Here is a 13,896-nt window from a genome sequence, read left to right as displayed (position 1 = left end):
ATGATAGGAAACTTTTGCAAGAAAAAACGAGTGGAAGAAAACTGTGCATCTTCAATTTTGTCTAACCTAGCAACTTGAGCATGCTTTAATACATCATCCTTGAGTGGAAACTTGTTGATGATGTAGTCACAGGCAGTACAAAGTAGTTTCTCACTGATGAAAAGAAAAGGGATTTATTTGTATCCTGGAGATCATTCACTGTGTTCAAAGTCTAAATGCCAATAACTAACTCATCATCACTTCTTTGATTTTGAATCAAGTCGTACTCAACTTCAAGCAATGAGGAGCTTTTGACAATTTTGGTCTTAACAAACTTGGTGAACAACTGCTTTAGCAAATCCATTAGAAGTTCTAATAAAAAGTGAACTTGTGGGGAAGAAGTCTGAAGGGCAACACTGAATTTGTCAAATACAGGAATAGTCACATGAAGGAAAGTGCAAAGGGCCTTGTTCAAGTTTGAGGATAGGAACATAAACAATTTTTCCTCATGTGTTGTAGCAGAAGTCTTACTTTTTAGGATGGGTTTGTCACATTTGGAAGAATATGGTATTCTTTTAGGGGCATGTGTAGTAGCAGAATCAAGAATTCTCTTCTTCTGATACTCTTTGGATCCACTTTGTTCAACTCTAGGTATTCTGGAAGATGTCAAGCTTGTGGAAATGTTTTGGGTACCATACATAATATTACTGCCTCCTTTAAGAAAGGAAGAAGCAGATCCCACTGATCCAGTAGTCTATCTAAACATCTGCCTAAAGATAACCACCTAGTACATACATGCTTCAGAATTTTCTTTGACTCTTTATTGTGCAAGTTCTGAAATTTCTGAAGGCGTTCTTTCCTTCTGACACTCTTCTCTAAGAAATAAAATATATTAACAAGGATCTCATCCACTTTAAGTGCTAATCTTCCACCACCTTTTGCAGCTGCTAGATTGATCAGGTGACAAATGCAACCTATGATGCCAACACCTGGTTGAACTTCCTTTGATGATGCTTGTTGTTTTAAGGGGCCTAACATCTAGGTCATCGGCCCCTGATGATACGAAATGAGACGAAATGCAATGACAAAATAAAAATCCCAAATCCTCCACTGACCAGAATTCAAAGCGTGCGGACGAAGAATGAACGGATGGATATGAAGTTAAAATAATCAGTGGAGCCGACCCGCAATGCCTCAGCCTCAGAAACTCACGAAAACAATAGTAATACTGACCAAGGGATTGCTTCTATACCTCAATACTGAACTGATAATGCTTGCAAGCTAAAGAGTTCCAAAATATAGGTTATCGGCCTCTCATAATGGTACTTTTCGCTTGGAAAGTAGAACCATGGTATTTGACATGGTGCGGTACTAATCAAAAGTATCGTAGACTCGCGGTATTCCACACATTATGGTACTACTGACAGGTTATGAAATTCGCACATGTAATACAGACCTATGATGTTTCACACATAGCGGCGCCATTTACAGGCAACGCAAACCTATGGTTTTCATCACATAAGTGTACTAACCACAGGGACTCGTACTATCCCGTGGTGTTCCTCATACAGTGGGTACTAATCATAGGCAAGCCAGAACCCTGGTGTCGCTCATATAGTGCTACTAATTACAGGTACCGTAAAAGCCTGACCGCACAGTGCTCCTGATTGCTACTAATCACAAACCTATTTGGTACCTAATATAGTGGTACTATGCGCAAGTAATAGCGACCCATTGTGTTCCCCACGTGGTGGTAATAATCATAAGTAGTTTCATGGTTCTAATCCTATCATCCCTTGGTCGCCCGTTTTAGCTGCCTCTTACGACAGGCAGGGGATACCGTGGGTGTATTCTTCGTCTGCGTCCCCCACCCACAAGGGGTTGTGTGTTTGGTCCACGAGAGGTATTTTATTTCCCTCAAGTCCGCCGGCAAACCAGTTAGGACCCCCCTATCCGCCACCTGGGACGTGCCACGTGGGAGTATCACCTCTCCCCCTGCTATGCCAGCGTAGTAGGTTCATGGGAACTTCCTTTAGAACTGCTGAAACCCCATTTTTGTGTCCTATCATAACAGGAGCATTGTTGGAGCAGAAAGCCACACAGTTTTCAATTGGTATGTTATGAGAATTCAGCTGTGATAACATCAGGTTACCTATGTTTTGCCCTGTTGAGTCCCCCTCTAATGCTGGTATGGATAGCACAGTGCTCACTACTTTTTCCCCAAGGAATATCACAGAAGGTAACAACAATAGGATACAACTTGGCATTCGTATCACTGCTTCCATCCATTGCCAAAGAAAATGGTCCATTCTGAAAGCACTTAACAACTTCAGATGATGCACTTTTTGCCATTTTATTTACAATGCATGTTGTTTTCGTGCGACACACAGCTGTATTTCTTTGCAACTTCTGATGTGGGATATATCATCTTAAATAAAGCACCAGCATGATCAGCCACACTTAAGGGCACATTGTGTTCCACCATAAAGGAAGTAAACAGACACTTGGCCCTAATTACGTCACTGTCAACGTTTCCAGGCTCAGCAAAAAAAAGTGTTGATTTTCTTGTTATCTTCCTTCGATTTAACGTAACTTACGTGTTTACCGCACTTCACATGATTACTTAAATAGTTTCTTCCACCATGTGCAATATTAATATCACACCCACATACCGTGCAAAAAGCAAATTCTTTTCCCTTTCTTGATTTTAGTATGCACAGAAAATCAACAGAATATGATTCTTTAAATGTCTGGAAGTACTGTTTCTTGTTGGATTTATTCATGATAATCTACAATAGGAATACAGCGTATGAAAACGTCTGAGAACAAATGTCTCTATATCTATTGAAACATCGAAAGGAACCTGGATCACTGAACGTCACATAAAATTATAACATATAACATAAACAACACTCACATGGTCAAAGAATATACGTTAAATCACAACAAGCGAATGGAGCGTAACAAAGAATTTGTGGAGCAGAGCCTGTCGACACCTAAGATTCACACGGAAGAACTGTTATCCCAAGTTTAAATTCAATTCCAATAACAACACAAACATCACACGTTTAAAAATACCAATCATATCAAAGAATGAGTTATCGACTACCATGGACTTGCCTTCAACCAAGACCGAACGTGCTTCGATCCAGGCAAACAATCGATTGTACAGAAGTGGAGCGCTTATCAAACGTTAACGTTTCAAATTTTTGTCCACGAAGTCATAAAACGACACCGTCCATCCATAAAACCGTAAAATGCTGCAATTTCCATAAATTTTATGGAAAAACTGTAAAAGTTGGCAGGTATGTATTGTGTAACATAGTGGTGCTACTCGCAAGTAAAAGCGACCCATGGTGTTCCCCATGTGATGGCACTAATCACAAGCAGTTTCATGGTTCTAGTTCAATTATCCCTTGATTGCCCCTTGCAGTCACCTTTTAAGACAGGCAGGGGGTACCATGAGTGTATTCTTCGTCCATGCCCCCACTCACAGGGGATGTGAGGATCTACAGAAGGCAGAAATATTCAGTCAGCCGTATGTAAAGATTGTTGGATACAAGAATAATGTCCAGATAGATGAATTGACTAATACTAATGAAGTATTGAAATTTACCTATGATAACAAAGACATTTACAATAAGATAAAGAAGTTGAGAACAAGAAAAATAGCTGGAACTGATAAGTGTTCTGGGGATAAACTAAAGAATATGGGGTGGGATATAGTACCATATCTAAACTACTTATTTGATAACTGTTTGCATAAGGAGCTATACCAAACGAGAGTTGCGTTAGTAGCCCCTGTGTATAAAGGAAAGGGTGATAAACATACAGCCAAAAATTACAGGCCAGTCAGCTTTGCATAAATTGCATGTAAACTTTTGGAAAGCATTCTTTCTGATTATATTAGACATGTTTGTGAAATTAATAACTGCTTCGACAGAAGGCAGTTCAGGTTTAGGAAAAGTTATTCCACTGAACCTCAACTTATAGGATTCCAGCAAGATATAGCAGACATTTTAGATTCAGGAGGTCAAATGGACTGTATTGTGATTGACCTGTCTATGCGTTTGATAGGGTAGATCACGGGAGACTACCAGCACAAATAAGTGCAACTGTACTAGACAAAAGAGCGACTGAATGGGTGGTTTACTTTTTAGAAAACAGAACTCAGAGAATTAGAGAAGGCGAAGCATTATCTGATCCTCTATCATTAAGAGGGGAATTCCTCAAAGCAGTATTACTGGACCTTTATTTTTTCTTATATATATATAAATGATGTGAGTAAAGAACTGGAATCAGAGATGAGGCACCTTGCAGATGATGTTATACTGTATAGAGTAACAAATATATTAGAAGTTTGCGCACGACTGCGAAAAGACCTCGACAATGTTGTGAGATGGACAGCAGGCAATGGTACGATGATAAATGGAGTGAAAAGCCAGATTGTGAATTTCACAAAGAGGAAAAGCCCTCTCAGTTTTAATTACTGTATTGATGGGGTGAAAGTTCCTATTGGGGATCACTCTAAGTACCTAGGTATTAGTATTAGGAAATACCTTCATTGGGGTAATCACATAAACAGGATTGTAAATAAATGTTACCGATCTCTTCACATGGTTGTGAGGGTATTTAGGGGTTGTAGTAAAGATGTAAAGGAGAGGGCATGTAAGTCTCTGGTAAGATTCCAAATTAGAGTATGGTTCCAGTGTATGGAAACCTCATCAGGATTACTTGATTTCAGAACTGGAAATAATCAAAAAAATGCAGCTCGATTTGTTCTGGGTAATTTCTGACAAAAGATAATAATAATAAATAATGTTATTTGTTTTACGTCCCACTAACTACTTTTTAAGGTCTTCGGAGACGCCCAGGTGCCGGAATTTAGTCCCGCAGGAGTTCTTTTACGTGCCAGTAAATCTACCGACACGGGGCTGTTGTATTTGAGCACCTTCAAATACCACCGGACTGAGCCAGGATCGAACCTGCCAAGTTGGGGTTAGAAGGCCAGCGCCTTAACCGTCTGAGCCACTCAGCCCGGCCCTGACAAAAGAGTAGCGAACTTTGGGCTGGGAAGACTTGGAAGAAAGGAGACGAGTTGCTCGACTAAGTGGTGTGCTAGGTACCAACTGATGAGCCCAGCCTAGCACATGGGGGTGAAACGCTGGCAACCAGGAATGAGTTAGCTGGAAAATTTATAATGTCCAATAACAGACCATTTATATTGGTATTATAAGTGGTATCTTACAGAAATCAATTCCCATAGGGAACCTAAAATACTTGTCCTGACTGAGTAAATTTATAATACCAATATAATTGGTCCATTATCGGGCATTATACATTTTCCAGTTAACTCAGGGACATAGTCTCTCATAGTGCATTGGCACGGCCAGTGGCTCTAAGTAGCCTATGCAGTGGCCTCCACAGTAAGCACTAGCCATGCATCTTGGTGGGTGTGCTAGTAACCAACTGATGATCCCAAATTGGCACACTGGGGCAAAATGCTGGCAACAGGAATGAGTTAGCTGGAAAATTTATAATGTCCAATAATAGACCAATTATATTGGTATTAGGTGGTATGTTCTGAGCAGTCCGTGGAGAGATGGTGTGGAGTGACACTGGTACAAAAATAAGTTTGTGTGGTGTTTTTAAAAGTAGGATGATGACGATGATGATGCTTGTTGTTTAAAGGGGCCTAACATCTAGGTCATCGGCCCCTAATGGTGCGACATGAGACGAAATGAAATGACAAATTAAAGGCCCAAAAACATCCACGGACGGACGGACGGACGGACGGATGGACGGATGGATATGAATTTAAAACGATCAGTGGAACCAATCCAAGTGCCTTACATGCACAGAAGCTGGCGTAGAACAATAGTATTACTGACCAAGGGACTGTTCTATAGCACAATACTGAATCGATGATACTTGTAGTCGAAAGGGGTCCATAATCCAAGTTAGCGGCCACTCACAATGGTACTTATCGCTAGGAAAGTAGAACCATGGTATTATTTTGTCATGTTGCGGTACTAATCAAGAGTAGCATAGACTCGCGGTATTCCACACATTATGGTACTACTCACAGGTAATGAAATTCGCACATGTAATAGAGACCTACTGTGTTTCGCACATTGCGGCGCCATTTACAGGCAACGCAAACCTATGGTGTTCATCACATAAGTGTACTAACCACAGGGACTCGTACTATCCCGTGGTGTTCCTCATATAGTGGGTACTAATCATAGGCAAGCCAGAACCATGGGTTCCCTCATCCCATGGTGTCGCTCATATAGTGCTACTAATCACAGGTACTGTAAAAGCCGTCACGCTCTTGTTTGCTACTAATCACAAACCTGTTTGGTACCTTACATAGTGATACTACGCGCAAGTAAAAGCGACCCATGGTGTTCCCCGCATGGTGGTACTGATCACAAGTAGTTTCATGGTTCTAATTTGATCATCCCTTGGTCGCCTCTTACGAAAGTCAGGGGATACCGTGGGTGAATTCTTCATCTGCGTCCCCCACCCACAGGGGTTTTTAAAAGTAGGAAAGATCACAATATGAAGATAAAATTGGAATTCAAGAGGAAAAATGTGGGCAAATATTTGTTTATAGCAAGAGGAGTTAGGGATTGGAATAATTTGCCAAGGGAGATGTTTGATAAATTTCCCAATTCTTAGCAATTATTTAAGAAAATACTAGGTAAATAACAGCTAGGGAATCCGCCACCTGTGTGACTGCCCTAAATGCAAATAAGTGGTGATTGATGATAAATGACCTGATTTGTCACTTGTTTGTTCCTTACATGTTCATTACATGTAATGTTTTTCTCCTTTCCATGGCATACAATAACAAATAAATAATCTAAGTAAGCTCCAGAATGTACGGATGTTTAAAGCCGGAGAGAAACCAAGTTCCAGCACTTGTTCTCCAAATTATGTTTACTTTTAAACATTTGATTTATGGAACATTGCTGCAGTCCTTTAAATAGCAATGACATATATTTTCATGCAGAAAGTGCCCTACTGAGGTAAACGATTGATTACTAAAAATAATAACGGTTTGGTTTGAGCAACAGTAACAACAATATATCATACCATTGGTTAGGAAAGTGTTAGATGTACGATAAAGAAGTAAATTATTTTCATGCTCAGCAGTACAGTGGATTACAAATAACTCTATCATTCCTGTTGATCATAGAAAGGGCTCAGAATAATTCAATTATCCAACTGCACATCTCTGATGGACTATAACAAATCAAGATGAAACTTACCTGCTTTTCTATGATTGTTTGTTTGCTGGTAGATCTGGTTTCAGGTCGTGAAGTCGGCTTTTCCTTTTCCAACTGAGAACTTGATTTTGCATTGATTCCTGGAAAGTGAATACTGATATTGTACATTTTATTTAGAAGAAAATACAATCTTAATTTGAACTCCTACAGTACACAATAAGTAATATTTTATTGGGCCATCTTTGGCATGAATGACAGCATCAGTTCGCCCTAAAAAACCAATTTTGAAACTTACAGGGTACTATAGAGAGAGCAAGTATCTCTCTGAATAAATTATTTCATCTTCTTAAGTACCCGCATTTTTAATGACACAACAAAGAAGAAGGTTTATATGCTCGAGCTACCATAAGCCATGTCGTAGCCCCCTCTGGTATTTCCCAACGGGATGAGAGAGTCAGGCAGGGGACTACAAACTGGCCTCTCCTATTGTGCTTTCATCTGGTTTCAGTGTGGGCTTTCTGGAATGTGGAACGAGAATGTTCCTTCTCTAGCTGCATCCTGAAGATTCCAGTACTTCATCAGCAGCAGCAGGGATATAAAAAGAAGGCTAGATGCGAATGAGGGAGTTGGACAGTAGCAGCGCTTGTCGAGGTCACCGTTGCTGAATGTACTGGGAGGAGTACGATCGAGAGAGTAATGTTAGAGTGTGGTCAGGGTTGATTAGTGGTGCTATGTTACTGTCTTGTAAGTAATATGCTGAGTAATTCACAGTATGGAGCAGCCACATGAGATGAATGTGAGTATGATGGATTTCTGTAGAACAAGCAATGGAACAGTTATCAAGTGTTGTGACCTACGTGTGTGTGCATGAAGTGACTGAGTGGTGCCAAGAAAAGTGAAAGACGAACTGTTAATCAAGATTAAGGAAGGGTCTCCATTCCAGGTAAAGACTGCCCAGTTGGTGAGGTGCTGTGAAGACTAGCTTTAGTAAATAGCCATAATTGTGTGTGTATGTACTAAATTGGGTCATCCTTCACTAAATTGGATTGATAAAACAGATAGCATTTTAATAATAATAATAATAATAATAATAATAATAATAATAATAATAATAATAATAATAATAATAATAATAATGGCGTGGGGCCTGGTGCAGATCTTCTGAGTTGGTATCCTACAGGTGACCTGCATGTATGAGAGGAAGGAACCCTACCTACTATCTGTGCACTTTTTAGCGATAGATTTGTGTATGGGTTTGAGGAGTAAGGAGGGAGCTCTTCCGGTTCCTTTTAGTACTGCCAACTGAATGGAAATGAAATCTGAATGGAATCGATAATATGATCGATCAATATGAATTTTCTAAACCTTTGTTATTTTAAGCCAACAACTGTGTCATACACACATTATATAACATTATATAACATTTCTCGATGCGAATCTTTTTCCTAGAGTGAATTCTATAGTTTGGCTTTACTGTGTAAATAACAACAGTACTAGTACGTAAAGTGTACGCCAGACGTTGCACAGCGATTCATAAGCGATTCATAGTTCGTGTTTCAAAGATTGCCAGTACGAATCTCGAAGATTGCCGAGGTCGACCGCTTCAGCACTAGGGTGTAAATCTATCACTAAAAAGTGCGCAGATAATAAGATGAACCACCCAGCCCCCGTAGAATTAACCAATGAAAGTTAAAATCCTCGACTCTACCAGAAATTGAACCCAGGACCCCTTGAACTGAAGGCCAGCATACTAACCATTTACCCATGCAGCTGGACACAAGAAAGAAAATTAGCATATTCAGAAATAATTGCCATATTAAGTTTAACACTAATCATGTTATTTTACGTCTTACTAATTACTTTTATGGTTTTTGGAGATGCTGAGGTGGCAGAATTTTGTCCCGCAGGAGTTCTTTTACATGCCAGTAAATGTACCAACATGAGGCTGACATATTTGAGCACCTTCAAATATCACTGGACTGAGCCAGAATCAAACCTGCCAAGTTGGGGTCAGAAGGCCAGCACCTCAACTGTCTGAGCCACTCAGCCCGGCTAGATTAAGTTTAGACTGTTCCTAATTTTAATAAATTGCTACCAGAATTGAAAAAGAGAGAGAGAGTTGCCAAATGAGTAGAGAACACCTGCATTTTGCTATGAGGAACAGTTGTAAATGGATGCAATGTTATAAAATGCAATATAAAAATGAACTTAAAATTCCTCTAATATCATTAACGTAAACAAACTACAGAAAAAAATGTGTAATTTTTAAATTGTATAAAATTACTGGCTGTAAGTGAAGTTCAAAAGTATCTGATAATAGCAAGATTCTTGTTTTAATGGACAAAACAGGGGATTATCATCCGAAAGATACCTCTAACCAGAAAATGAATCACCTCTCATAGTTACTGTAGTTCCCATGCACTAACAATTCCATCAACTTGTGATTTGGCATCTGCTTTGCAGACAATGTAAATATTCATCTCCAAATTTATTCCTGGTATTTATTATTAATATATTTAAACTCTCTCTTTTCAACTAAGATACACAAGGTGAGTCCCCTGAAAGTACCACCATGAATATTTCCTAAAGGCAACATGAAATTGATGCAATGCTTTTACAGAATGGAAGTACATATAGGAGTTCAATGGATTCCAACAATGCCTGGAAAGTGTTATTTGAGCATCAAAGTTATTTTTTAAACAGAACAATGCCTATTATCATAAGGAAAATGAAGGTAAAGACAATTAGAATCACAATGGCTTTTGTTCCGAGTCCTTTTTTTGCTAGTGGCTTTACATCGCACTGACACAGATAGGTCTTATGGTGACGATGGGATAGGAAAGGCCTAGGAGATGGAAGGAAGCGGCTGTGGACTTAATTAAGGTACAGCCCCAGCATTTGCCTGGTGTGAAAAATGGGAAACCATAGAAACCATCTTCAGGGCTGCTGATGGTAGGATTCTAATCCACTATCTCCCGGATTCAAGCTCACAGCCGCGCGCTCCTAACTGCATGGTCAACTTGCCCGGTGTTCTGAGTCCTAGTGCAAATAGTTCATGAAATATCATCTTGTCCATCTGGAGTGCTGTCTGCTCCAGTTGACTGGTCATTACTAGGTTGTGTGTGCCTACCTTGTTCATATGTGTACGGTTACCAGTTGTGTTCAAAATGATGGCCTTAGCCTTTATATATATAATTCCAGTCATTCACCCACAGATTGCTGTACATGACAAAGCATTTCAGAAGAGATGTCCATACAGACTGTCCCAATACAGAGTTCATGTTGTCCGGTGTAGTCAATATGTCCTTGTAGGCAATACTTTTTAGCTTTCCACACAGAAAATAATCTAGAGGCATCAAATCAGGAGAATGGGTCAGCCAGCAGCAGGTGATCAGGAAACATTTGTCCAAGACTAGCTGTACTATACCTTGCTCTATGAGCTGCTCATTTTTGTAAATGGGTATTAATACATGATACACCACAGTTATCACTTACCTTGTTTAAGGATGAAACAATATTAAAGATCATGGCCAACTTAACTTTAGAAACATACACTATTGGTCAGTAAACAATCCCTATTGGCTTCGCCAAGTGGAACATCATGTCCATGGAGTGGAAATGTGTGGTGCAGAATAGTGAGCCATCATCTCATAGGACCATTTTTCATAGATGGGTCACTGAAAGCCAACAAGTATGTCACCTTCATGACACAGGAACTTCCTCTGATGTTAGAGAACATTTTGTTGCCAACAAGCAGAAATATGTTGCTGATGTGGCAGAGGTCCCACTACATCCCACATGAGCAGTCTGCACATGATGATACCAGCACCAGCAATCTGAACTGTTCCCTGATGGCTGAGAATCGAACCCGGGTATGCTACCCCTACACTGCAGGGCCGGCTCTGTACGCCACAATAAGGAGACAGATGGTTCTGGAGGGTATGGCTGCTCATATGTCGTTGTCGTCCAGCATTGAACTCTGAACTGACAAATGATCTGCAACACTGTGGCCCATCTATCCACTCTAAAAGTCTGAGCAAGCTTATGGCAACACCTATAATCAACCTGTCTTACATCACGGTTGATCCCGGCAATGGTGGGTTGCCTGAATCAACGTACTCACTGCTCATGTTAAAACTTTTGATATGGTGGTCCTGAGAAAGCCAAGTGCCTGCAAGACTTCAGATATAGAGCGGCCCATACATCTGGTGCCTACAATCTGGCCGGGATCAAATGTGCCAAGGTCTTGTTTGTTACATATCCTGTAGTCAACTGTTACTCATACAACCCGTACAAGGTCTGACATCCTTGCTCTTAAATGCCACGCTCTCCTATTACATTTCCTGGGCTGGCTAGGAATCAAACTGGAAGCCTTCAGATAAGAGGCAGGCACACTACCTCTCTGTCACAGTACTGGCCAACTTTCCAAATCCAGTAGAAGTCCGTTATAGCAAGAATGCATAACGAAAAAATATTTACTCGTTATACGGATTGTTGTTATATCTGATTTTTTGTAAAAGTCAGGATAAAAACAACAAACATTAAAATCGGTATGAAACAGCAATCAGTTTGTTCAAAATTTTCATTTTCGCAGGTTTCCATACTGTGGCTTACCCATTATTTATCTTCTAATTCTGAGAAACCTGAACCTGTATGTTCAATTTCTTTCTGAAAAATTGGTCTAGTATCACTCCAGTGGGGTCTATGAAAAATGTTTCGGTTTACTTATTCAAATTGCATCACCTAACCAAGCCTTATATGCATAATGAAAACAGATTTCAAGTGCCAGTAAAGTAATGATTACCTTTTCACTATAAATTTACATGGGAATAGTCTTTCCATATTTAAACACACACGAGAAAATACAGTGATATCTCATTTATTTATTTTTTGCTAGGGGCTTTACGTCGCACCGTCACAGATAGGTCTTATGGCGACGATGGGATGGGAAAGGCCTAGGAGTTGGAAGGAAGCGGCCATGGCCTTAATTAAGGTACAGCCACAGCATTTGCCTGGTGTGAAAATGGGAAACCACGGAAAACCATTTTCAGGGCTGCCGATAGTGGGATTCGCACCTACTATCTCCCGGATGCAAGCTCACAGCCACGCGCCTCTACGCGCACGGCCAACTCGCCCGGTGTGATATCTCGTTAGGGATTTCCTCATAAAGACAATTTCTTGCTTGGAACACTGTAAATTTGAAGTACCAATTCATGTCGTATTAAATCTATATAAAAATACCTCAATTACCGCGTCACAAATTTTCACTATTACCGCTTTGTACGATCACATTTTTCCTAACCCTAATAATGTTCTTTGTCATCTCTTGTGAAAGGAACATGATTTCCAACACATATTAGAGTCTTTGCCAATGGAAGCCTGTTGGAGAATGTTGCGTGAAAGTGAGTAATGGCCTTGAAGATCTGATCTTTACAGGGTAAATTACACCTTTGGGAAGCAAGCCATAGCCTCATGAAAGTTCAGTTTTACTCTCCGGTTTTCACTGATATTGCTGAATAACCCAGAATGCCTCTTTTGCTTGTATGTCACATTCCATTCAGAAGTTAGAAATTTATTGTGTTGAGTTATACAGTGAAGGGTACTGAATATTTGTTGCGTGATAGCCTACGTAGGTACGGATTAGGAATATAATCATATGAAGTTGAAAAGCATGGTCATATTAATCGAAACAGACTTTCAACGTATTAGGTCGTGTTACGTACATGTAGTACATGTTGAAGAGATGTTAAGTACAGAACAAAAACGGCCAGCCGGACACCAGTGGGATCTGAACCCACAACCTCCCGATTTCGCGTCGGTTGCTCTACCAATTGAGCTATGGTGGCCTAGGCCATCCTTGTTCTGTTTGAAAGGATCTGAGCTACAGGTCTGGCACTGCTGCTAGCACACTGTAGAGTGCGTTTAAGTCGCCCGTTGTGGGGCATGTCAATGAATATTGAATTTTCAAGACCGCATTGTAATCAAAACAGACTTTCAACATATTAGGTCGTGTTACGTACATGTAGTACGTGTTGAACCTGTAGATCAGATCCTTTCAAACAGAACAAAGATGGCCTAGGCCACCATAGCTCAATTGGTAGAGCAACCGACGCAAAATCGGGAGGTTGTAGGTTCGGATCCCATTGGTGTCCGGCTGGCCATTATTGTTCTGTACTTAACATCTCTTCAACACGTACTACATGTACTTAACACGACCTAATACGTTGAAAGTCTGTTTCGATTACAATGCGGTCATGAAAATTCAATATTCATTGAGCATGGTCATATTATTGTGTAGACCAGTTATGGATACTGAAAAAGTCGTGATATCTCATACTAATGAGGACAGAATTAAAATCCAGGAAGCGGACAGGCATCCGCATCTTTCAACGGTGGCGTATGTGTTGAAACTTGCACCTTTGAGTTTCAACTCGAGTTGATCCAATTGATCGAAGTGTTGTCGCATTTGAGATGATGGTCAAAGTAATCCTCCCACACATGGCCGAGTTTAACCTTCAAATACTTCATGATCGAAGAGTGTGATCAGAAAACAATATTTAATAACCTACTGGTCCGAAATATAAGGCTTCAACTGACATTTATTTTAGAAAGAGAGTGATCTGCAAATAATGCGCTGATATTTTTATGGCCCCCACGCCTTTTAATTCTCTCATCTTTAGAA

At 40.1% G+C, this 13,896-nt stretch overlaps 1 protein-coding gene across 1 annotated transcript in view; it reads right to left on the bottom strand.

Annotated features, from left to right (window-relative positions):
* The window catches only part of Arms (Ankyrin repeat-rich membrane spanning), a 485,159-nt gene that overhangs the window by 70,383 nt on the left and 400,880 nt on the right, over positions 1–13,896 (bottom strand). Inside the window, exon 29 of the mRNA XM_067142156.2 lies at positions 7,257–7,354. Coding sequence (XP_066998257.1) covers positions 7,257–7,354 — 98 coding nt within the window. The remainder of the gene's footprint in view (positions 1–7,256; positions 7,355–13,896) is intronic.

The sequence above is a fragment of the Anabrus simplex genome, chromosome 2 (genome assembly GCF_040414725.1).
Source record: "Anabrus simplex isolate iqAnaSimp1 chromosome 2, ASM4041472v1, whole genome shotgun sequence".
Lineage (NCBI taxonomy): Eukaryota > Metazoa > Arthropoda > Insecta > Orthoptera > Tettigoniidae > Anabrus > Anabrus simplex.
The sequence above is the reverse complement of the archived record's forward strand: the minus strand, read 5'-3'. Positions and strand labels throughout refer to the sequence as shown.